The sequence below is a fragment of the Dipodomys spectabilis genome, unplaced genomic scaffold (assembly GCF_019054845.1).
Source record: "Dipodomys spectabilis isolate Male_0828 unplaced genomic scaffold, ASM1905484v1 ptg000141l, whole genome shotgun sequence".
Taxonomy (NCBI): domain Eukaryota; kingdom Metazoa; phylum Chordata; class Mammalia; order Rodentia; family Heteromyidae; genus Dipodomys; species Dipodomys spectabilis.
The window spans coordinates 4,155,033-4,182,357 of record NW_024870818.1 but is presented as its reverse complement, the minus strand read 5'-3'; the positions used below and the strand labels follow the sequence as shown (position 1 = coordinate 4,182,357).

The window sequence follows — 27,325 nt, the reverse complement described above, 5'->3', positions numbered from 1 at the left end:
TAATGAATTAGCAATGGCTGTGTTGAGAACAATTTTGAGATCATCTGTGTTTAGTTTGCAGTCTTGCTAGGTACATGAGATTAGAGAAACTATTTCTTGCAAAATATATGTGATCTTAGGGAAGAGAAAATTATGGACTGTGATGTCAGCAATGGCCTTGGGTGGAAATAAAACTCAAACTTATAGGATGGAAGATGTTTATGCCATAAGTTCAAACACTATCTCAATAGAAAAGAATTCATAATTCAATTATTATATGATTTTATGACTAGCTATTAAAAGAACTAAACTACCAAAGTGGGTTTTTAAATTTTTATTTTTATTTTTATTTCTAGGAGTCCCCTTCTGGTCGAAGGAAAGCTCTTGCTACTAGCAGCATCAATATGAAACAATATGCAAGCCCTATGCCAACTCAGACTGATGTCAAGTTAAAATTTAAGCCATTGTCTAAAAAAGTTGTTTCTGCCACTCTCCAGTTTTCATTATCTTGTATTTTCCTTCGGGAAGGAAAAGCCACGTAAGCTTTTTAAAGTTTTTTTTTTCTCCATTGACATTGTATTTCAAAAACATCTTAGATTATAGCTTTTGACTGAGTAAACTGGCAAAGTTGAATATACTATAGCATACCAATCATTCTTATCATTCTTGGTTTTAGAGGCTGAATATAATGAATTACTTTTTATTTATAAGTCTGTTGATTACAGAGAATGAACAATAATACAAAAATAATTACAGCTAGCTCAGTAGTGCTTTGGGAATTGTAGGGTATCAGAAATATTTGCTTTATAGTTTAATGTCTTCATTGTAGCAGCTTGTACTCTGAAGTGCTACAGTTAAATTTTTAGAGATGTTTCATGCAACTGAGAGATGAGATGAACCTGAAATAACAAGTTTTAAGAAGAATGAAAGATCTAATGGAACTTTTGCCAATTCATATTTCTTGTTCCAGCCTTCCAAAAATTTCTTAGGAAGGCATAGTTAATGAACATCTATTGTAATAATTTTCCTTTTCAAAATCAGTTTACCTGGACTCAGTGATGTGTGCCTGTACACCCAGCTTTCAGAAGAGTGAGACAATAGAATCAGTTGAGGTCCAGGAATCCAAAAATATTTCTCCCAAACCACATATTATCTTAGATGTGGAATAATCATTGCACTAAGAATTCTCTCCTAAAAGAGTAAAATTCTGAGTTTGGTAGGTTAATGCATTTCTGTAATCCAATACTCTAAAAGCCGAGGCAGAAGGATTGTAATTTTGAAGCTAATTTGGGTTACATATGGGACTCTATTATAAATAAATAAATAATCCTTTCTTAGAAAGTAAAATTCTAACTAGATTAATGAGATGAATATGCATAGAGCAGGGACTAAAAAAGTAATATTCCCTATGGTCATTGTATCTAATTTTTGAGTATAAGTGAATACAACATGTATAATCAAAGAGTTAGTAGGTACTTGAAGTGGAAGATGAAGAAATACAGGATAAATAGAAATTCTATAGCTAGAATTTCCTATTAAAGTTTAAGGGGAAAGGCAGTTCTGAACATTTAAGTCTGTCTGAATTACATTTCTGAGCCTATTTGACCCATTGGAATGTGGTTACTATAATTGGCTATGTCTACTTGACTGATAAGGCTGGATTCTGTCACTCAAAATGTGATGTTTGACACTCATCTATGTGACAGCAAATGACTTGGTAGTTGAAACTATACACCTCCTCTCTGGGAAATTGTATTTTAAGTGAGTGTGGTTAGTGAGACAGTTCAAAATGGAAACATTTTAAAAATAAAGCTCTTATCCTGAAGTTTAAGCAAAAATGAAAGAAAGGGAAACACAGAAAGAAGAGAGAAAACAAATTCAGAGAAGATCCTTTGAGGGTGGACTTCCTTCCACTGGGCAGAAACCGTAAGTGAATCAGTAGCATTTGCAGTAATCTGTATGAGAGGAAATTCAGCTAAACCAAATGTCTCAATTTCATCTTAGTAAGAATTCTCTCAACATTCTAAACTCCCTCTCCACCTCCTCTTCCTTGCTTCCTCACCATTTACTCTACCAAAAATGTTCAAGGTTAAAATATGAGGGAATTAAAATTGTAAAATTAGTAAGCAAGTTAATATTTTAAGAAAGGTATATTTTAAACTTACATTCATATTATTTATTATTGATGAGAGATCTATAAGAATATCATTATCTATTACAACTTTTTTGTTCTTAAAGACTCAGTCATAAAATTTATTTAAAAGAGGGAAAAAGGTTAACTCTAAGCTTATTTGAAATAAAATGTGAACAGTTTAAAAAAACTTGTTTATTTGCAAAGTGATACTATGTTTAGATAAGTAAATGTTAATAAACATTAGTTTATATTAAAAGAAATATTTTCATTTTGCTATCTGAATATGGAGGAAATCTATCAAGTTGAAAATTAATTTGTTCATAACATGTTAAAAAGATGTTATTCACTGTTAGTTTTCTTGAAATTTAAGATAATAACATCAAAAAAATTGAATGACTTTAAACCTTACAAATTTGTATTTCAAATACTTTCTGATAAAAAATACTTTCTGGTTAAGAATTATATTTTATCAAATACATGATGTGTCACTCTTAATAAGCCATGGATAGTTTTTCATTTTGTAAATTTTATTTATTTATTTTTGCCAGTCCTGGGATTTGAACTCAGGGCCTGGGCTCTGTCTCTGAGCCCCTTTGTGCTCAAGGCTAGCACTCTACCACTTGAACTACAGCTCCACTTCTGGTGGTTAATCAGAGATAAGAGTCTCACGGACTTTCTTGTTTAGGTTGACTTTGAACTGCAGTCCTTATATATCAGCCTCCTGAGTAGCTAGGATTACAGGTGTAAGCTACTTGTACCCAGCTCTATTTTTTTTTTTTTCATTTATAATTTGAAAAAGGCTGGATTTCTTTTATAAGGTGCTTTTTTGTTCCAGTAGTTTTTAAACTTTTGGGACACATCCCTTTGAAAAAATTGCCCATTTAAGTAAGATTTACATACTTACTGAGGTTTGCTGCTTTCCTTCCTTCTGACTCTCAAATCCAAAAGGATTTATGGACTTTGAAAAATCTTCAACCAATTCCTTTGAAAGTTCCAATACTTTAAAATCTAGCTCTCTGATTTACACTTCCTTACTGTTTTTTAAAACAAGTTTATGTTTGCAGACTTCATATTCCATACTTGAGTTCTAGGAAGAAAATTTTTTAATTAAGTAGTTTTTAGTGATGTTTGTCTTTTACTAATAAAACCTATCGTTGTGCTTAGGTTTTTTTTCAATATTCTTATATAGCAACTTAAAAAGACAGATTTACTTATCCTACAGAAAGAAAGGATATATTAATATTAAAGATTTAGTATCTCTTACCTAAATGCTTAGGACCAGAAGATTTCAGATTTTTTCAAATGTTGTAATATTTTAGGATGAGACCTAAATTTAAACACAAAATCTATTTATTCCTTATGCACATAACCTAAACATAATTTCATATAACACTTTTAATTCATTTGGTGTTTGACTGAGAGCCATCACAGGAGGATAAGTATGGAATTTTTCCACGTGTGGCATTCTGACAGATTCAAAAATGTTTCGATTACAGATTTTCAGATTGGGAATGTTAAACTGGTATTTCATAAGAAACAATTTTTCAAGCAATGTCATCTAATGAATTGCATGTTTTTTTTGAATAATTGATGTAGGGATGAAGATATGCAAAGTTTGGCTAGTTTGATGAGTATGAAGCAGGCTGACATTGGCAATTTAGATGACTTTGAAGAAGACAATGAAGATGATGATGAAAACCGTGTGAACCAAGAGGAAAAAGCAGCAAAAATTACAGGTTTGGATTTTTTGTGTGTGGGGTGTTTTGGGATTTTATTTGCATTTAAAGTTTACTTTTTTCCTGTGGAGATGAAAATTTCATTTGTATTATTTTCAAAGAAAAGACAATTCCACTCAGCTTTCTTTTAATTTAATTTTTTTGCATCTTTCTAATATAATATATCATTTAGCTATCTGAAAGTTTTGCATGCTAATTATTACTTAGTAGATTTTAGCATTTTAGTCAAAAGACAGAAACAGGAGATAATCTTGAATTATAACATAAAGCAACCTAAATATGCTTATATTTCTTTTGTTAGTGTGTGGATGAAATGCAAACTTTCAGACTTCTTTTATACTTCTACTTTGGGCATTTTCTTATTATTTTTCCTTTTCTATCTTCTTTTTTAATTTTTTTATTGTGATTATAGAGATGCTATACAGAGGGGTTACATAACTTGGGTAAAGAGTACATTTCTTTTTGGACAATGTCACCCCTTCCCTCACTTTCTCTGTTTATCCCTCCCATCCTGATCCACAAATTGTATAGGTCAACTCTTCTGATCTTCTATATTTTCCACTTCGATTTTTGATGGAGTAATTCAGGAGATACAGTGTAATTCAGGAGTTCTATGTCTTATTTTTATTTTTGAATAGCATTCTATAAAAAACTTGAAAATGATAACATTAAAATTAAAATAGAATTTCACTATTCTTATATAGGATGAGAGATACAAAATGATTCTCTTGTTCTGTTTATTTAACTCCTTCTTTACTACTTCTTCCTGGCTACTAATATATTTATTTTAATAACACATTTTTCTAAAGTAAGCATTAGCATTTGCTTTGTATTTTGTAACAATGTCAGCAACAAGAAGCACAATACTCTGTGGTGTTTGTTTGTTTGTTTAATGCTGCATCTTTTCCATCTTTGAGCTATTTTTGTTATTGCTGAGCTTTTGACCATTTGTTAGCTGGAGTATATTTTTAGAAGAAACAGTGTCCTTCTGATACCACCAATAACCTTTCACCTGGTCTTTTTTTTTTGTAAACAGCACTGGGTCTGAATTCAGGTTCTTCTCCTTGCTAAATAGGTAATATGTCACTTGAACCATGACCCTAGGTCTTACCATGCCTTAGGCCTCTTGGCCTACTATCACAAAATATCTTAGACTAGCTAACTTATAAACAACAGAAATTTATTGCTCACAGGTACGGAGACTAGAAAATTAAGATCAAGGAGTTGGCAGATTTGATGTCAGGTAAAGGGCTGTTTCTGAAGGATAGCATTTTCTTTGTGTACTTACATAGCAAAAGGGGAAAGAAAAAGTACAAACTCATTCTCTGAAACTCTTATAAGAACAGTAAGGGCAGATCCTTCATGGACTGATGATTACTTTCCAAAAGACCCTATCTTTTAACACCATTGTCTTTGAGGTTAATTTTCAACCTGAATTTTTTGGGGGTATCAACATTTAGATCATAGCATATCTTTCTTTTAAATTTAAATTTTACGTTTATGTAATTCTTAGAAGCATTTCATACTGTCTCTAATGGCTTGACTACTCCATCTTTTTTATTACTACTGTGCCATTTAGGAGCATGAGGGTTTATAATTCCAATTTTTAAAAATTTTTATCTTTTAATTAGATAATATGATTTGTTGTTTGTAGGTAGCTTTTGGCTGGGCAGTGGTAGCTCACACCTGTAATCCTAGCTACTTAGAAAGCTGAGATCTGAAGATTGCAGTTTGAAGCCAGCCTGGACAGGAAGTCTTTAAGCTCTTATCTCCAATAAATTACCAAAAAAGGCTGAAAGTAGAACTGTGGCTCAAGTGGTAGAACACTAGCCTTGAGCAGAAGCAGCTCAGGTACAGTTCACAGGCCCTGAGTTCAAGTCCCAATACTGGCAAAGAAAAAAAAAGAACTAAAACCACTATATGTCAAATAGCAGTATTGTAAATGGGAAGTAAAAATCAAACATGTTCATAGTTGTTTTGAGCAGTGTTGTGCTGTTTGATCATACAGTTATTTAACATTTTTCAAATTCTGCATTGTAATTGATAACTAAAGTATTATATGTATTCATAATTATTTTGATCAGTGATGTGCTATTTGATCATAGCAATTATTTAAAAATTTTACAAATTCTGCATTGGAATTGAAACTAAAGTATTATTTTAAGTAAAATATATTTACTGAAAGCATCAGTGATAAACATTCAATAATAATTTGATTGTATGATTAAACCCTTATTACCTATTAATATACCTATTTTTTAACATTCCTGCAAGAGTAATTACTGCTTTTTATACTTCTAGCCCTAATATGAGAAATTATTTAATATAACTTGTGATTGTTTTAGATTTATTTGCAGTGATTACTACTTTATTTGTGCAAATGTGGGCATGTAGATACGTATTGATACTGGGGGCTTGGCTCTTTTGTTCAAGACTGGCATTTTACCATTTGAGGTACACTTCCATCTAATTCAACTACTTGTGTTACTATTTATTTACTTGTTTTTATTTTATCCTTTATGAAATTCTGTCAATTGTTCTAATTATTTTTTCATCTAGCTTTTAGTAGATTGTCTGGAAAATACTACAAATTTATATATGTTAACTGAAAGACCAGAGTGAATAATGTGGCTTCCTTCTTTCATTGTAGTCCGTTTAAGTCACTCTGGTTTATTATCTTGTTCTTTTGACCTTTAAACCGAGTGCCAGCAGCTCACACCTGTAATCCTAGCTAGTCAGGAAGCTGAGATCTGAGGTGCAAAGCCAGCCCAGGCAGAAAAGTCTGTGAAACTCTTATCTCCAATAAACCACCAGAAAACTGGAGCTGTGGCTCAAGTGGTAGAGCACTCGCCTTGAGCTTAAGAGCTCAGGGACAGCACCCAGGCCCAGAGTTCAAGCCCCATGACCAGCCAAAAACCATATACAACCTGTACAAAGATAAAATGGTTATGTTTTATAGGACACACATACATTTCAAAGCTTAATAACTTAATAATAGTTTTCCAACAGTAATGAATATAGAAAGTGTATGTTGAGGAAGCAGGGTAGAAAGCACAAGAGAAGACTTAGATACATATTCTAAGTCTCTAAATTCATGATCATTGCAGATTTTTTTTGTTTTAATGTTATTTTTTCTCACCATTTTCTATTATACTTTCAGAGTGTAATAACTTAAATGATTGGCTTAAATCTTTTTTTCCAGTTTTTTGCACATACGAATTCCATTTTAGAATTGCCAACTTTTAGGAATAGTTTATAGGACCAGCACCACTTTTTAAATGTTTGCGTAAAGTACTTTCAGAATAATAATAAGATATTTATAATGCTTAAATTAATATTCTAAAAGTAAACAAAATATGTGTTTCATAAACATGGTACAGTTGAAATAAATTGTGCTATTATGCCTTAATATGCAAAATAAATGTGTAATATGTAATAACATTGTATTGATAAAAATGACATTTTTCTATATTTCTCTATCTAAGCTTGGAACCTTCTTGAGGAAATAGACTGCTAGGAATTATTTTGCTTATATCTTAGTATGACACCTAGAGGCCATTCATTTCTTATTAAAAGTTATTGTTAAATGAACTTTAATAGACAGTTTTTGATTGGCATTATTAGAATGTATTTCTAATTTTAACCTTTACTAGAAATTGAAAATGAATCTGAAGTATCTATACTGGGACTGATAAAAATGTCTGTTTTGTTGTGTGTGAGACAAACACATTTTAGGAGTAACTAGTTCTCATACAGAAATCTTTTATTGATGTAGCACAAATATCTACATTCTGGAGAAATTTATCACAAGTGAATGAGCAGGGGGATTTTAATTGCAGTTGGAGATTCCTGAAACAGAGTAAGAGTAGTAGATCTTGGAGATGGAGAAAAACAAAGGCTTCTAGTGGAATGTTTATGCAGCCAATAGTTGAAATTATTTAGTTTCAAAATAATAATTGCTTCTATGCATATGACACCTTGTAAGGCTGCTTCAAACCAGGTTTGAATATTTGACAATATGTGTAGTCTTAGAATTTATTTTGTCTTTTTTGTTTGTTTTATTTTTGTTGTATTTGGGATTGAACTCAGGACCGCTCACATGCTAGGTAAGTTATACACTACTAAGCCTCATCTATAGCTCCATTATATATTTCTGAATTAACATCAACAGGAAGAGAAAAAAAAAGACTGCTATATAAAAGAAAAAGTACTATTTAATATTCCCTATTTTTCAAACACTATCAGGAAACTCAGAAAATATGAGAGACCCATGGTTTGTTACAAAGATTATTAGGGATCTACTTAGACCTAGTTGACCTAAATAGGGCAAACATGGCATTATATTCACTTAGAAGAATATTAGATAAGAAATATCAGGGCTTTTTTTCTCCATAGAAGATCTCAAGGCATACTAGGTACTATTCTTTGTCTTCTACCATCAAATGACAACTTGGATATGTAGGAGACAAGGTCCATGTTAGGAGAAGTGATTGCCTTGGCTAAAAATTCCCATGTAACACAAGAACTAATATTTTAGCTTTGTAGGTACAGTTTCCAAGTCCACGGAAAAGGTATGTCCAGTTGAGTTTCCATAGAAGCTTCAAGCATGTATACATGCCATTTGGTCTCCCCATGCTGAGACAATGTATCAGCCAGGATTCATTTTTATCATAAGCAAAATTGCCTGGAGTTTGTTAATCCTTTTCCTATGGTTAATTTGGGAGAAAGAAGAGAGACTGACATATTGGCTACCTTCAGGGAACAAACTCTAACAGCACAGATGGTAGTAGAGGAGATACCAGTTACAGATTTGAAGAGCTAGAATTGATGATGGTATGACTCAGCCTTCTGAGATTAGATGTCCTACTTTCTAGGGTTATGAGTAAGAAAAGTAGGTCTTATCCCTTTGTTTAGAAGGTACCTTAGAAGTGACATGAAACTTTGGGTAGAGAATCTATTAATTTGCCTCTGGCTTTCACTTGGGCATTTACCCTTCAGAACCTAGAACATCCATAACAAAATGGTAGGTTTGCTGTGGCCTCAATAATATGAAAAAAAATTAAATGGCCACTGTTTAAAGGCTAAGAATTTCTAGAGAATCACCTCCATTATTTGATCATTAAAATTGGAAAGAAGACAAGAGTGAGGCATTTCTGACCTTTTCTTTTCCTGTCCTGGGGCTTTAACTCTGGGCCTGGGCGCTGTTCCTGAGCCTCTCTATGCTCAAGGCTAATGCTCTACCACTTGAGCCACAACACCAGTTCCAGTTTTTCCTGATTAGTTTATTGGAGATATGAGTCTCATGGCCTTTCCTGCCCAGGCTGGCTTTGAGCTGTGATCCTCAGATCTCAGCCTCCTGAGTAGCCAGGATTACTGGCATGAACTACCAGCACCCAGCACATTTCTGATCTTTTGAGTTAAAAAAGTTCAAGAGGTACCCAAGATACTTCCTTTAAAAAGGAGTTTGAAATCCTAATGTGAATGACCAAAGACAGGAATATTTTTCCACAACGTTTAGAAGTTACCTCAGAAATTAGTAAACCAGAAGATTATTATAGATTCATTTTGTTTCTGTGTTACTCCTTTTAAACCCCAGTGCTGCCTTATTTGTATACATTTGAACATTATTTAACATCATCCACCTCCAACCCTCAACACTGAGAATAGCTATGAAATAGAGCTGAGAACTCTAAAATAGAAATGAGAAGCCTCCTGATATTTTAAAGAAGAGCCAGGAGACAATAGTCTAAGTACCAAAATGAGTTCTGTCAGGATTTATCCTAGCAATTCACGATTACATTAACCATATTTACACAATAACAGAGGTGAAGTTCAATTTTTTAAACTAGATGGTGAGTATAGTATTTAAAAAGTATTTATTTTTGTGCTGCTACTGGGCTTGACCTCCCAGGCTCATGATCTCACTGTGTTTTTTCTCCCAACTGTTTGGTTCTCTACCACTTGAACCACTGGCTCTTTGCTGGTTAATTCCAGATAAAAGCATATAAGAATTGGTTGCCAGGCTGGCTTGTAACCTCGATTCTAAGATCTCAGCCTCCTGAGTAGCTAGAATTATATGCGTTTATCTCCAGGGCCAGATTGAATTTAATATTGATAAACAAATCTGTGAAAAGCCACAGCTAACATTGCATTTAATGGTGAAACACTTTCCCCTTAATATTGGGAGCTAAGAAAGTATGCTTCATTCTTACTACTTAGGTTCTGGCAAACTAGAAGTTCTAGTAAAGTCATAAGAGATCAATATAGAAAAATCTGCATGTTTTATATATGAACAATAAACATGAACAATAAAAATGAAGTTAACAAAATAAGCCAGACACCACTATTCTGTGATCCTAGCTGCTGAGGAGCTGTGATGTGGGGGATCAGCCTAATCAGAAAAGTCAGACTCTCAAAACAACAACAACAACAACAAAAATAAGACATGAAAAGCAGCGGTGGAGGCCTGGCTCAAGTGATTATAGAGCACCAGCTGTGAGTGAAAAAGTTGACTAAGGGCACAAGGTCTTAAGATTTTGCCTTAAACTATCATGTTTCTCTAAAGCTAGGGGAAATTACATACACACACAGAAGTAGAGATGAGAATGAGGGAAGGGATGGCACTGTACAAAAGGAAATGTACTCATTACCTGATTTACGTAACTGTAATCCCTTTGTATGTCACCTTTATAACAAAAAGTAGAGATAAGGCATACAGTTTTCATTTTAGAAAACATAAAGCGTATCCTCTCCTGTGTAAGTATTATAAAGTATGCCTTACATTTGTTTGCCTTGTAAACATCTATTCATTTACAACATACATTAAGTACAAGCTATATGATTAAAAAAAAGTACTTGGTGTTAGAACTACTAAGATAAACATGACATAGAGGCACAAATGTTGAATTTCATTTTTTATACATTGACTCATTTTGTGAAATGTCAACACCTAGAAATTCATGTCTGTTACTTAGTATATATTGAGAATTACCTTCATATAGGTGTGTGTTTTAAGCCTTCTTTCAGGAAGGGCACATTACCATGGGAGGGTTAGGAGAGTAACACATATGAAGAGATCCCAGGAAATACTGATAAAGAGATTGAAGAAGGCATAATTTTTAAAAGACTGAATTATCAGAGAGATAAGGAGAAATAGGGAGAGTCTGGTGTGCTGGAAATAGTGGAAAAAAATTTCAAGGAGGGAATGACTGATTGTTTATTCACACAGATGTTATCTAAGAACTAAAATTTATCTATTTCCAGTTAGAACATATATACATATATATATATATATATATACACACACATATATGTAATTCAGTGAGATTTGATAAAAATGAATAAAGGTAAAGATAAAAGCAAGTTTCAATGAGTTGAAAGTATTAATGGTAGGTGAGAAATTGATGACTACTTTTTAAGATGTTTTTAAATATAAATTTAATACACTGCCAGACTAACAGAGGATAACATTGAGGGTTTGTTTTTTTTTTCAGCTTTAAGTAGAGAGCAACTTAATCATATTAATAGCCATTGAAGGGAATATTAGAGAGCCAGTGGTTGAAGTTACAGGGAGAGAGAACACTGTGTGTACTTGCCTGCCTGAAACAGCCACTCCCTTCCACATTATGAAATGTTGTGGGGTTAAAATAGCATTATTTAAACCTATTAAATACGTTTACAAATCAAAAATTTATAGGCTTAAATCTTTAAAAAAGGTGACATCTTTTGACCTTGATTTTTGCCAGGAAGTTAAAGCGTTACTATTTTTAACTGTTTTAAAGAGACTGTTACTAAATCTAGTTATACTTGAGAAAAGAATGAGGATGATGCAAGATTTTTCAGGTATGTTCTAGCTCTAGGCAATGTTTCTTTTAACTCATCCTAGACTTTCTTAAAAGGAAAAAGCCACCTCTACTCTTCATGCTGCCTCCCTATCCTCCCTTTTTTGTTCAATGTGATAATCTCTCTTGGTCAATTTCTATCTTCTTTTACCTTTCTAACAATCAAGAAGAGTCTCAAATTACTTGACCCTTTGCTTTGATTGCCTGCCCCTAATGTAGTTTCCCTTCTTACTCTCACCAATGTGAAGCAAGTTAAGATCAACACATAAACAGTTTTTTGCTCTGTGGATTTATTGTCCTATTTGAGCAGTAAGTAAGGTTGAAATTATCAGTAGTAGGGTAGCAGCATTACATAGGATTATTAGCATTTTCCAAGTGTGCAAATTTTCAGTGAAGTAGGCTTTAATAAGTAATAAAGTATTATGTGCATATATTGGGTTAGGATAGTATATTTCCTGGAAAGCTTCCCGTGGGGGGGAAATTAAATAAATAATACATTTTTGTTAAATCTTATTTTTGCTTTTTAACTTTTTCTTAATAAAAGTAAAACATTGATATCAAGAAATTTGGAAGAAACAGTAAAGTTCTCCTTTAGAAGGAGAAATATATGTACAAGATGCTATGTTGAAAAATGAACTTTACAATTTAGACGGGGTGGGGGGGAGTGTAGTTGTAGAGACGGGAGGGAAAAGATGGCAGGGGAAAAACAAAGGAGGAGGCAACAATGCTTGGTAAGAAATGTACTCATTACCTTGCTCATGTAACTGTAATCCCTCTGTACAGTATTTTCACAATAAAAAAAAAAGAAGAAAAATATAGCAAACTATATATTTTAAGCTATAGATCCACAAGCAACTGCCAGTTGAACTATTTTTGCAGGAACTTTCTCAGGCTGTCCCCAATTGAATAGTCCCATTTGAGTGCTAAAACTTATTTTCTACACAGTCACCCAAGATACAAAACTGGCGTTTTCCCAGACTCTTCTCAGTTATATCTGTCAATTTTTTCTTAATTTATTCTTTAATCAACAAATATTCATAGAGTGTCTTCATTCATGGAGTGATGGTGTTTGTCTTGTGTGCTATCCTATTTTTTTCAAGTGCTACCACCATGTTGCTGCTTAAATGTTTCTGATGTACATTGATCTTTCTGTGTATTCATGGAAACTGCTCTAAGAGTAAAATTTACATTCAGTTTGATCACAAATATCTTCATGCTAGAACATTTGCCAACCTTATCTCATTGCTGTCCCATCCCTGGCATCTTAAATCTCAAACAGCTTGCAGTTCCTTTGTGTATCATTTATTCCTTGCCTCCTTTTTGGAGAAATCCTTCCATTTCCTCCTTGTATTTCTTTTTTTTGGGGGGAAGGGGCTGGTCGCGGGGTTCTGGGCCTGGGCGCTGTCCTTCAGCTTTTCAGATCAAGGCTAGTACTCTACCACTTGAGTCACAGCACCACTTCCCAGTTTTTCTGCTTATGTGGTACTGAGGAATCCAACCCAGGGCCTCATGCATGCAAGGCAAGCACTTTACCACTGAGCCACCTTCCCAGCCCCTCCTCTATGTATTTTAATAATAGTAACAGTGTTTATTTGTCTTAGCTCAAATGTAGGGAAAAAAAAAAACACAAAAAACCCTCTTTATCTTATACTGAATTATGTGCTGCCTCAAGTTTCCTATAGCCTTCAATGCTATCACCATCATAACATTTACCATGTACTTGATATTGCTATTTGTCTATCTGTGCTACTAAATTATAAAGCCATAAGTGCAGTTCCTACCTCAAGCATGTAATAGGTAAATAATTATTAAATAATTGTATGCCTTTGAAAGTTACTTTTTATGATGTGAATTAATTGTAAGGAACATTGATAAAGATGACCAATGTAATTTTTCATTCTGTTAATATGAGTTAAGCTGTAGAAGCTAAGGATAAATCTATGAGAACAGGAAGGATACTTTGGCATTTAATGAAAAAAATATAACAATTACTTTGGATTGTTAATGAGGAAATCATCAGAAAAAATATGATTATAGAGGAAATATTGAAAACATTCAGAAATATTATGATGTAAATGGTTTAGTCTTGTAAACATTCATTTTAGTATTATCTGAACAAATGTTCATATTGTACCTAAAACTCAGTGGAACAATATTAGTATTTTAAAAGTAAGGATTATTATTTCTAACAATGATTACTATATAAGATTTTTAACAAGTAAGTTCTGTTCTAAGTGATATTATATGTTTGAAAATAAAATTATTAAGATGTCTTAACTATTCAACAGATATGAAATCTTTGAGCAGTTAAAATATTTTTTCAGCCTTGTAATTGCACATCTAGGAATATAGGTCAAATAAGTGATATTAATTATATAATCAAATGTATATATTAATAATACACAAGAGGTATGCTATTTCTGGGAACTAATAATATATTCAGTCTTCCTACTACTTAGTACATTAGTTACGATTAATGAATATTACTTTTTAAAGTTCTTATTTTCAAAGTTAAAAATGAGTCATTTGCAAATTAAAAATACAACTAGTAATGCATGAAAAAAATCACTCATAACATTACTGATCACTTAATAGCTGATCCTCCATTTTTATTTTTCAAAAACTTATTTTTTAAAAAAATTACAGTGTTACTACAATGGGTAATGGGAAGTAAATGGTATAATATATTAATGAATTCTACCTACTGAAATATTTGATACATTGGCTTGAGTGAGAGTGAAGTTTAAAATTATTGGCAGAATAAAATGGAAGAAGGTACTTTTTAGTCAGAATAGAAGCAGGACTAAGTCTTAGCCCTATTTGCTGCTATTCAGGTAGGATTGAAGAGTTCAGTTCAGGTTGTGTTTACTTGTTTTCCTTGGTTTACTTTGACTAATTCAGGCAATTCACTCATGCAAAATAGATTTTCTCATGTGGACAAGAGAAATTAATATGTTTATTGACTTTTCCAGTGTATTTTGCTTAAACATATTTCTAATAGTCAACTATTTTAACAGTCATTTAAGTCTATCTTAAGTTCATTTGTGTTTTTTTTATAGGTTGTAAATTTTCTGAGGACAATTCTTTGTCTGTTTTTATTTTCATCTTTTTGAAAAGAAAATGGAAGACTTGGCAATAGTAGTAAATAAATATTTGTTCAGCACATGAATGCATGAAGGAAACCATAATACAAATGTGTAAATGTATAATCTCTAATTTTGTTCAAATAAAACTTAGCATGAACATAAATTTGTAGTTTTGAGAAACAATAGTATTAATTTCGGATTTATGAATGTCTTCTATTTCTAACCATTTTCTTTCTCTCCCACTGAGTAGTCTGGATTTATTTGATTTATCATCATATCTAAAATATTCCCTGGTTGACTTTAGAAACATCAATTACTAACTAGAATATCCTAGTTGAGACTTGGTATCTTGTGTAATTTTTATCCATTGAATGATAATTTCACATATGCAAAGTCATCTAAAATGTAACTAATTTGTTTATTGTTATGTGCAAAGTGAATTCTATGTTCATTTTTTTCTTTTCATCCTTGTCTTTTTTGTTCTGACTGCAGTTGGCTATATTATAAGATTCTTAAAATGAATACTGAAAAATTGACTTAAAAAACAGATTCTATATAAAATAGAAGTAGAAAATAACCTGTTTACTTTTAGTATTGATTTTTAAAATTCTAGAATGTGAATTCTTATTATGTAACTGATTCATGTAGATATATTCTTAAAACAATTAGTTTAAATTTAGAGTATAAAATAAAAAATGAATGGTGAATATCAAATGATGCTTATTTCACTTGAAGGTTTGTGTTTAAAACACAGTTTATTTTTACATATGGCAAAATGTAATTGTTGAAAGCCAGTGTCGTTACGTGTTTATTAACATAGTTATTATGTTACTAACAAATGTTAAGAAAATACTTTCTATCTTAAAATGAGTACAATATAATATTTACTTAATTACATCTGTTAAAGTTCATCAAAAATAACATCCCTGAATATTGTCTTAACTAACCAAACATCTTCTCTGTCTTTTTTAATAACAGCATGCTTCTGCTGCTCTTTAATTAAATGACCTTACCTTACATTTGTCTTGACTGGCTTCTGTTTACAGAAATTGTAAACCAGTTGAATGCTCTGAGCAGCTTAGATGAAGATCAAGATGACTGCATAAAACAAGCAAATATGCCTTCAGCTAAATCAGCCAGTTCCTCTGAAGGTCTAAGAGCTTTCCTCCTTTCTATCTGCTTCTGATTGCCTGTATTTACTGTGACCTGCTACATCTTGACTTCTGTCTGTACTTAGCTGTCAGTTTTGTCTTTGTGTTCTTTGTACAGTGTTTTCTTTGGTAATTTGTAGTCCACCAACAGGCAATAAGATAACAGAATTTACCTTTGGCACAGTCTTGTATCAAGATCCTAAATAGTGATTTAAAAACATCTTCTGAGTTTAATACATCATAAAACATATTTCTTTAGTGATCTTATATATATTATATACATATATTGTATTGCTTCTCTATTAAGGAATGAAATATTTTTTCTAAAAACCTGTTTTGTGCTTCTAAACTTGAATCAAATACAATTCAAATGAAAATGCCTTTAATATAGTTAATTGTCTCATATAATTTTCAAACTAGAGTACATGTACTTTTATTAATTTGACATGTTGGTATACTACAAAATACTTGAATGGCATTCTGCTATTGATAAAATAGTGTATCTCATCATTTGCAGGTATTATTAATGTGAATTTCTAAAGTTTGAAATGTTTCGTGAATGATTAATAGTTATACTTCACCTTAACTATAGTGGACTTTATGCATGCTTATTTTCAGAACTTATCAATAAACTTAACTTTTTGGATGAAGCAGAAAAAGACTCGGTCACTGTGAATTCAAATCCATTTGATGAACCTGATGTAGAAGAATTAAATCCATTTGGAGATCCTGACTCAGAAGGTAGAAAGTTTTTTTATACTTTTACAGTGTTTGTAAGTTAAATTCTCTTGAACTACAATGTTCAGAAAAGTTTTACATCTGAATTCTGGTGGTTCATGCCTATAATTCTAGCTACTTAGGAAACAGATCTGACAGTCATGGTTCAAAGCTAAGTTGTGCGGGAAAAGTCCAGTTAACTAGTGAAAAGCTGAATGTGCAGGTATGGCTGAAGTGGTAGAGCACTAGACTTGAGCTAAAGGGGTAAGGGACAGTGCCCAGGCTCTAAGTTCGAGTCCCCATACCAGCATAAAAGAAAGGAAAAGGAAACAAAGAAATAGAAAAGAAAAGAGATTGGTTGGGGGGATGCGGGAAAGAATGATGGAAGAGGTAACTTTGATTAAGATGCACTGTACTCATAAATTGACTTGTTGAATTGAAATCTCTTTGTACAACTATTTAAAAAATTTTGCTAAGATTTACTCAAAAGCTTTCTTTTGAATACTTTCTTTACAATAATAATATTTTGTTAGGCATCATTTTCAATTGCTCATTAATTTATTTTCTACAGAGTTTTTTCAAAGAAAAAAATCTTATATAGACCTTTACCTGGTTCCTGTATTTTAGTTCTGTGTTAGTTTGGTGAAACAGACAATAAAAGTCCAGTGTTAGAGATAATAGTGTTTTTACCTAACTAGCATGTAGTAAATTCTTATTCGGCAGATGCACCACCTGAGGTCACGCTGTGGGATATACTAATATACTGATGTAGTTAGAGGTAGTTTCTGTCTTCATTTAGCTTTACTCTGATGTTTAGAGAATCTTACTATCCATCTGGTCCTATAACTATCTATATCTTTGGATTAAAATCCTAGTAGTTGTGCATGTGTTAGCATAGGGCAGAGAAAATGAAAAACTACTGCATCCTGTCGATTTATCTTTTATCATACAAAGAGTAAAAATGCATTTTTTTCTTCCCCTCGTCATTTTTTTGTCAAGTAGTTTTAAACTCTTAAAGCTTGGATAAGGACTGTTGAAGAAGTGAGACTTGTTTAATTAAACTCTGTTCAAAGTAATGCAAGAATGATTAACCGCTGTTTATATCTTTTTGACTGCTCTTATGAAATCTTCGTGAGCTTTTAGGAATTTTACTACTACTGTCTGTCATGGTGAAAATGAGATTTTAGCTTCAGGATTCACTCTGTTAGAGCAATATCATTTCATAATCCTTTCTCCATCTTTACTTTTCCCTTTACTTTTCCCATCTTACTAGACTCCAAACTAGTAAGTTTAAATTAGTGAGATTTAATTTTGTTTGTGAGCTACATATTGTGAACATGCTTTAAATCTTAATAAGGGTTACAGCAAATCTTACAGGCAGACAGTTTAACTACCTCTTCTTGTAGATTATGAAACAGACTCCAGAACAGTTAAATGATTTGAACTTAAGGTAAATACAGGTGAGGATAGAATTAAGATTCCTAAACAAGTATCTTCTTTTGACTGCACAGATTCTCTTCAATTGTAAACTGCGTGTATCTGAGTATATATTCAGAAACACATTGCCAGGATATTTTGTGATAGCAGTAGTTGAGCTTTTCATTTCCAAATGATTCGAGTAACTTTTCTAAATATATGTGGCTCTGATTTCTGAGCAAAAGGGTAATAACATATAGTATTGAGTTTCTGTTTAAATTGATTTCAGTACTGATTTATTATTATAATATTATGTTAATATAATATATATTTTATAAATTCTGTATCATACTTCATAATTGCTTTTCAGTGATGCAAAGAAGTTTAGTTCAGAGGATTTTCAGTATAAAGACAATTTTTTTGGATAATGTCTAAAATATAGGTAATCTGACTTTAAAACTTAAAAGTTAGTACATTGTGGCTTGTACCTATAGTCCTATCTACTTGGAAGTAGTCAGGATGTTCACTTGATTCCAAAAGTTTGAAACAAGCCTGGAAACAATTAAAACATCACTTTTCAAAAAATTACAATTAAATTAAAAGCTAAAATTTAAGTAATACATATCATTCATAAAACATTTTTAAAATAATAACCAGATTAAGTTGCTTGAAATGTCACTCATGAAACAAAATTTTCTTAAGAATTTCAATAACCAATTTTATACTTTCTAATAATAATTTTGGTAGAATTTCCTGTCATAATTAATTTTTTTTGTACCGGTGCTGAGTTCAGAATTGTATTGTTTCTTAGAGAGGTTTTTTTTGTGTGTTTTTTTTCCCCCTGATCAAGCTAACTCTTTATCATTTGAGCCACAGCTCCTCTTCTGGCTCTTTTCTGGTTAACTAAGATTCAAGTCTTACAGACTTTCCTGCCCAGACCGGTCTCAACCCATGACCCTTAGAACGCATCCTACTGAGTAGCTAGGATTATAACCATGAGCCACTGGCCTGGCTAAAATTACTTTAAAATGTATTGTTATTTTTTACTCTCTAAAATATTTTTCAAATTTGTGAAATTTTTATTTTTATTAAATCAGCTTAGAAGTTGAAATTTGACATAGTAAAATATTGAATAATTTCCTATAACAGATCTGAGTATACTGGTATGATTTTAGTATAACTCTTTCAGCTTGAAGATTCTTGTGTTAGTCTAATTATTAATTACATCCAAGTTGATTGAAAAAAATATTTCAAAAATCTCTAAAAATGTAGTTTTGGGGTTAGGCCTATAATTAAATGTTAGAGTGTGTGCTTAGAATGTACAAAGTTCTAGGTACAATCCTCAATACCAAAAATAAATAAATAAAATGTAAGCATTTGTAACATACAGAAATCTATTGTCTAGAGTCTTCGAGAAAACAAGTTCAGTGATGTATGAGTATATATTCTCTTTAGTCCAAAATAAAATTTTGGAGACCTACATGGGTCTGTGCTGATGTAATTAGCAAGAAAGATTTAAAATTTTTATGTCTTACATTCTTTCAAGAACAAATGTGTTATATTTCTATTCATATGAAAAATTAATGCTACGCTTCTAAGAAGTTTAAAATGTCCAAAATTCAACAATGGTTGAATTTTTATTGTGTTTGACCAAATATAGTAAATAAATACGTAAATGTAAGTAAAATTCAAAAACAAAATTTAAAATTGTATTTCCATTACACACCTCAGTTGGTGTGGAAAAGCTCTTTGTCCATCCTACATTTATCATAGTTATATTTAAATCATTATATGATCTTCTGAGTGTTTCCCTGCTCTTAATTTTGTAAAAATATGTCCCCCCCAAAGCAAACACTGCCCCAAAAGTAAGGCAAAGTAAATGTACTTAATTTTAAGTGATAAAGTGAAAATTTTAGGTTTGTTTAAAGGTACTTATCTGTAGGAGAAGTCAGGTTATGAGAAGAATAGATCAAACTGCAGTGCAACACTAAATGCTCTCCATCCTGAGCATTTTTGGTTTGTCTTCAATGGCAGGCAGTCTACTTGGAACCATATATCCCCAGATTTCAAGGTGTATGGTGTTAGAATTTCCAAAGGCTATCATAAAATATTACCAATTTAAAGAGATTGCCAATCAAGAGAAGTAGACAGATATCTTAAATATTATATTTTAACATCATGAAATATGTTGTTTCATAATTACTTTTTTGTGATACAGGGCCTCATATTTGCAGACATTCTTGCTAGTGAGCCATACCTCCAACCATAGTTTTTGTTCCTGATTTTTTAGATAAAGTGTTACTTCCCGCCTAGGTATTTACAATCCACTATGTTAGGCTTCTCTTGTTGCTAAGATAACAGATGTATGCACAGGCCAGCTTTCTATTGAAAAGTCTCTATAACTCTTTTTCTGCGTGAGCTGGTTGTGAGTTGGCTATGAGCTTCAATCCTAACAATTTTAACTTCTCAAGCACTAGGATAAGCAACATGAACCAGTGATGCTAAGCCTCATTAGTTTGCTATACTCTTTCAGCCTCATAGTTTATTAATTTAAGGATTTCATTTTGTTTGGTTGGTACTGAGGTTTGAACATGTTTTCATCCTTGCTAGGTAAGTGCTCTGTCATTTGGGCCACACCCATAGTCCAAGCCTGAAAATCTTTTTTTTAAAAATTGTGAAAATACTGTACAGAAGGGTTACAATTACATGGGCAAGATACTGAGTACATTTCTTATCAAGCATTGTAGCCTCCTCCTTTGTTTCCCCTTTCCATCCCATCCTCCTTCCCCACCCAACCCTCTTCCCCCCACCCCACCAAAGTTGTAAAGTTCGTTTTTGACATAATAACTTGTACATCTCATTGTTGCAATGGGTCCACCTGTATCCTATTTAAACTATTTGTTTTTTTTCCCTTCCCCTCCACAAATTATAACAACATCAAATACAATGAAAGCAGGGGTTATACCATGGGGAAGGGACATACAAAGCAACAAAGAAATAATCTTATAAATGTGTTAGAAACAATCACATGAAAGAAAAAAAACATTTGAATATATATCTTAGGGTTCATTTCCCTAACATCAACTTATCTGACCTTTTCTGCTTGACTCAGACATATACTAGTTATTGCAAATAAGAGAAACCATGGGACCTATGTTTCTTTGGGCCTGGTTACTTCACTTAATATAATTTTTTCCAAGTCTTTCCATTTCCTAACAAATGGGGCAATGTCATTCTTTCTGATGGAGGCATAGAATTCCATTGTGTATCTATATCACATTTTCTTGTTCCATTCATCTACTGAGGGGCATCTGGGTTGGTTCTATATCTTAGCTATGGTAAATAAGGCTGCAATAAACATAGTCGTGCTGGTAGCTTTAGTGTGGTCTTGTTTGTGAACATTTGGGTAAATGCCCAAAAGTGGGATTCAAGCCTGAAATTCTTGAAAGTAATAAAAATGTAAGACAGTATCATATACCATTAATTTAACTTACCTTTTAATATTATTTTTATAGAACCAATCACTGAAAAAGCTTCACCTAAACATCCAGAGGAATATTTTTATAATAACAGCTATCATCCCTTTAAAGATGTACAGACTTCACAGTATTTGAACCCATTTGATGAGCCAGAAACTTTTGTAACTATAAAGGATTCTCCTCCCCAGTCTACAAAAAGAAAAAATATAAGACCCGTGGACATGAGCAAGTACCTGTATGCTGATAACTCTAAAACTGAAGAAGAGTTGGATGAGTGAGTACATTTTATTTTGGTACCAGCACAGATTATTCTGTATACTAAGTAAAGAGATCCTTCTGTAATATAGATGGGGAAAAATGTTTTAAAGTTTATCTTGTACTATCTAACTCATTTCCTATCTGATTTTTAGTCTAAACCTTTTTTCTCTATCCTCTTCCATGTGAGTGTATATTTACCCTAAGCTTACAGATAAGGGAGATTGTTCATCTACTCTCTGGTTGGAATTCCAATTGTGTCTTCCTATAGAAATTATGCTGTAAATCACATTTAGTTGTTTTTAATCAAATGCTGTGGGACACTGTAGTTTATACTATAATTCTGATGTTGACTTACTGAGAATTGCTCAAATCCAGATAATAAGACCATAACATTAATAAATGAGTGTTTTTCACAGTTCAATATGAATAGATAGTGTTATTTGAGCTACTATTTTGCTCAAATCTAGGGTGGAGATATACAGGGATACGTTCACATTGGGTTTTTTTGTTTTTTTTTTTTTGTCGGTCGTGGGGCTTGAACTCTGGGCTTGGGAGCTGTCCCTGTGCTTTGCAGCTCAATGCAAGTGCTCTTACTGCTTGAGCCACAGGACCACTTCCACATTCACATTGTAATCAAGAGTTATATAGTGTCTATAGATCATGTCTTTGTTTCTAAAAGGCAAAATAAAAAATCAGTATGGGTCTTAGAGTTTATTTCGCTTAGCATCATCTTATATGGTCATATGTAAATAGCTATTCTTGCTAGAAATATCCTAGACATATACTAATTATTACAAACGAAGGAAACCAAACAAGACATGGACATAAGAGGTTTTTCTTTGTTGTTTTTGTTTTAATGTACTATGTGATTTCTTGTGGTTTTTTTTTTGTTTGTGTGTTTTTCCCCCTGTATGGTTTATCCCTTGTCACTGGATTTGATTTTGGTACCCTGAGTATAGTATATGTTTCTCTGAATTAGGGAAGGGAAGGGGAACAACAAAATGGTGAGACAAAGGACAAAAGGATGAGCAATGCAACAGCAGTACTCACAAGACAATATGTTGGAAGTTATCTATACCACTGATGGGGAGAACTTTTTTGGGGGGGGAGTAGGAGAAAAACGTGGGAGGGTGAAACAAGTTTGACCAGAAATGTACTCATTATCTTACTTATGTAACCGTAAGCCCTCTGTATATCACCTTGACAATAAAAAAAAAAGGTGACATTGATCAAGATGCATTGTATTCATAAACTGCTTTGGTGAATGGCAGCTCCTTTGTACAACTACTTAAAGATAATAAAAAAAATATACAAAAAAATCACTATGAGGTACCAAAAAACCTAAAAATAGAACTTCCTGTGGTCCAGGCATTCACCAAAAGGAATATAAGTCAGGATATAATGAGGTATTTTATTGTTGTTTTGGTAGTGGACCTTGAACTCAGGTCCTGGGTGCTGTATCTGAGCTCTTTTGCTCAAGGCTAGCACTCTACCACTTTGAGCCACAGTTCCACTTCTGGTTTTCTGATGGTTAATTGGAGATAAGAGTCTTGCTAGACTTTCTTGTCTGGGTGCCTTTGAACCAAAATCCTTGGATTTTAGCTAGGATTACAGGCATGAGCTACCAGCACCCAGCAACAGAGGGTGTCTGATATCCACGTTTATTGCAGTACTATTAAAAATAGTTAAGCTGTGGGAACAGCCCAGCCCAGATGCCCTTGAGTTGATCAAGAAAACATGATATACACTAGCACAAAATGGAATATTGTTCAGCCATAAAGGGAGTATTATTGCCTTAGTAGATCCAAATTGAGCCTAATCTAAAGGCTATTCTATACCTGCCTTATGGCAAGGTCCAAATGAATCAAAGTAATTTTAAGTAATTTAACTACATCCCACACAAAGCCCAAAAATACTTAAGGAATATAAAAATCAAACTAGAATTCAAAAGTTAAAATTTGCAGTCATAAACCATCAGACTTATCAGGTATGTAAAGAAGCAAGAAAATCCTGATTGCCATGATAAGAGAACTTAATCATTAGATAAAGACACAGAAATGAGATAGTTAATGGAACTAATAAACAAACAGTAAAATAACTGCTATATATTCCAGATTTTCAGAAAAGTGAAGGAAATGATGAATATGGATAGTGTAAAAAAATCCAAACTGAATTTATAAGAGATGAGAAATTCAAAGTCTTGAGATGAAAAATATACTGGAAAGGACTATATCATATTTAAAAATGTCAGTGAAACTAACACAGCAGAAACCTTCTAGATTGAAACATAAGAAAAAGAAAATGAATAGAGGATTGGTGAGCTTTGGGACAACTTCAAGTGGCCTAATGTTGTATAATTGGAGTTCTAAAAGGAAGACGATGAAGGAAATAGAAAAAATATTTGAAGAGTTAAAATTTTAGAAGTTGAAAAAAATATATAAACCGAGTTCTCAAGATGGCGACGGGGCAGTAGGGAAACGCCACAGCTCTCTCCAACCAAAAAGAGAGTTCGAGTTCCAACCTTTAATCTCCCCAAGAGACCGACAACAACAAAAAGACGAACACTCAGAGAAAAACCAGAGGTGGAAAATAACAAAAAAAGAAAGAGAGGAAAAGAAGAATTTCAGAACAGAGAAGAGCGAAGACCCCTCCCCCAACCTTTACTGGCCGCGCGGCAGTGCGCCAAGCCGCCGGCCAGCCGGCCCGGCGGGGGCTGCCGGAGCCACAGAGACACAGGGGGCTGCTTGCAGATCACCAGGTACCGGATTGCAGAACAGCGGATCGCCAGGAACAGAGAAACCTACCAGCCGGGAGTCTCCAGGAGGATCCCACCCCACCCATCACTCTCCACCGGAGCGGAGAGGCTCCATCCCGCCAAAGCCGCCTGGCACCAGCAGCGCCACAAAGGGACCTGTCGCGATCGCAACGACCCGGCGGGGGGCCGCCCAACCCAGCCCGCAACCACCCCAACTGAACTCGGACTGCAACAACAACTGACGGACTGCAACAACAACTGACGACCTACAGGGTGAGTACCCATCAGGGGACAGGGAATCCATCAAGGGAGACCAGAGCTGGAGGGAATCCCCAGACCCTGACCTAGACTCCCTACCCCAACACCCGGACCACAGGACCCACTAAAACTGGGAACTGTTCGAGAGCCCCACCAGCCGGTGGAGCACACTCTGCTGGCCAGGCCAGAGCAAGAGCGCCCCGGGAAGGGAGCTTAAATGCTCAAGCCAGGAACAGTGCCCCTGGGTCAAGACTACCAACAGTAGAAGAAATTTGAACTGTGTCCTCCAGGCTGCATAACCAAGGTGGTATACACATTAGCACAGGCCTAACGAGCGCGCTCCAGGCTGGGGCCGGAACCAGGCCAGGGGACCGGCGCCTGAACAAAGCAAAAAGGGTCAGAAGTGGGGCTGTGGCTCAAATGGTAGGGTGCCAGCCCTGAGCTGAAGAGCTGAGGGACAGCACCCAAACCTAGAGTTCAAGCCCACAACCAGCCCAAAACAAACAAAAACACATCAGGAGCCCATAGCAGACTCCAGTATTTGGGAGAGTGCATCCAGAGCATCTGATCTTCCCAAGAGCACCCGCAGGAGCAAACACAAGCAGTCTAGGCTGCTCAACCCTTCCAAAGGCGGGAATTGCTACAGCAGAGAGCTGAGAATCCTAAGTGAATAGCAGCTGGAAATAGGCTCCCAACAGAATCCAGATCAGACACAGACTCTCTCTACCAATAGAGAATCAGCAACCAAGCAAAGACAGACACACCAAAACAAGATTGAAGAGCAGTCTCCTGAACCCCCATGCGAAAATCACAGAGAAAAATCACAAGGTTTACCACTACCCAGGACAGCAAGCTCACCTCAAAAGCCAGCAGCCACGCAGGGGAGAGCCCCAGTGGGAGCAAAGCAGGAATGGAAGACAAAAGCTACATCCAAGGGTTGCTGGAGGCAATGACTCAAGAAATAAAGCGAGAAATGGATCAGAAATTGAAAGAGCACAAGGATGAACTATCAAAAGATATACAGGATATCAAACAAAAATTGGATGCAAAAATAGAAGCTGCACAAACCTCAGTAAGAAGTGAGATAAACGCCAAATTAGAGGTAATGCATACTGATATCACCTCATTGAGAGGTGAGATCAGTACTCTGAGAACCAACATTGAATCCATAAAGGGATCCATTTCCATCATGCAAACCACAATAGAAGCCACGGTCAACAGAGTGAATGAAATGGAAGGTAGAGTGTCAGATACAGAAGACAGAATACACCAACTGGACCAAAAAGTGACAGATATGGAAAAATCACTCAAATTAAACCAAAGGGAAATTCAAGAGCAAGCAGATAATGCTAAAAAATTTAACCTTCGCATAATCGGAGTGGACGAAGGTGAGGAATTCCAGAGCAAGGGAATGCAACACCTATTTAACAAGATAGTCAATGAAAATTTTCCCCACCTCAAAAACGACCATCTTAACTACATCACAAAAGCTTATCGAACACCCAACAAGCAAGATCCCAGGAGAAACACTTCTAGGCACATAATAGTAACAATGATGGATCTGAATAATAAGGAAACAATCCTGCATGCAGCAAAAATGAAGAAGGAGCTATACTACAACGGGAAAAAAATTAGAATCACTGCAGATCTCTCCACACAAACAATGAATGCAAGAAAAGCCTGGGAAAGCACCATACGAGCCCTGAGAGCCAATAACTGCCAACCCAGACTGATATACCCGGCAAAGCTAGCATTCACATTCGATGGAGAACTGAAAACTTTTAATAGCAAAGAAAAACTAAATGAATACATAAACATTAAGCCAGCATTACAAAGAATTCTAAGAGGGGGGACACAACCTGAAGAAAGCAACCAGGAACTGGGACCTGCCCCAAACAGGCATTACTCAAAGTCTAACTGAGCAAGCACAGGAGGAAAGGAAAGAAGAAAAACTTAGGAAAACGGAATGGCAGGGACAACAATGCATCTCTCTATACTTTCTCTTAATATAAATGGGCTGAATTCGCCAATTAAAAGAAAACGAACTGAGGACTGGATCAGAAAACAAGACCCATCCATCTGTTGCCTTCAGGAGACCCACCTCTCAGCCAAACATACAAACAAACTCAGAGTGAAGGGGTGGAAAAGGATCTACCAATCAAATTCCCCCAATAAGAAAGCAGGTGTAGCTATCCTGATATCTGACAAAATAAACTTTTCATTAAAATCAGTACAGAAAGACAAGGACGGACATTACATATTAATAAAGGGAACAATCCAAGAGGAGGATATAACCATCATCAACTTATATGCCCCAAATATCGGTGCACCCAGATATGTTAAACAAATGCTCTCAAACTTACAGAATAAAATAGATCCCAATACGATAATACTAGGAGACTTTAACACGCCACTCTCACCAAAGGACAGGTCTACCAACCAGAGGATTGGCAAAGAAGCTACCGAATTAAGTGAGGCCATACTTCAAGCGGAATTAACTGACATCTACCGAGTA

At 34.2% G+C, this 27,325-nt stretch overlaps 1 protein-coding gene across 5 annotated transcripts in view; it reads left to right on the top strand.

The window, feature by feature from the left end:
• Nucleotides 1–27,325, top strand: part of Ehbp1 (EH domain binding protein 1) — a 285,025-nt gene that overhangs the window by 114,890 nt on the left and 142,810 nt on the right. For all 5 annotated transcript variants that reach the window (XM_042691180.1, XM_042691182.1, XM_042691179.1 and 2 more), the window contains exons 6-9: nucleotides 336–517; nucleotides 3,710–3,849; nucleotides 16,546–16,668; nucleotides 21,576–21,813. In XM_042691180.1, coding sequence (XP_042547114.1) covers nucleotides 336–517; nucleotides 3,710–3,849; nucleotides 16,546–16,668; nucleotides 21,576–21,813 — 683 coding nt within the window. The remainder of the gene's footprint in view (nucleotides 1–335; nucleotides 518–3,709; nucleotides 3,850–16,545; nucleotides 16,669–21,575; nucleotides 21,814–27,325) is intronic.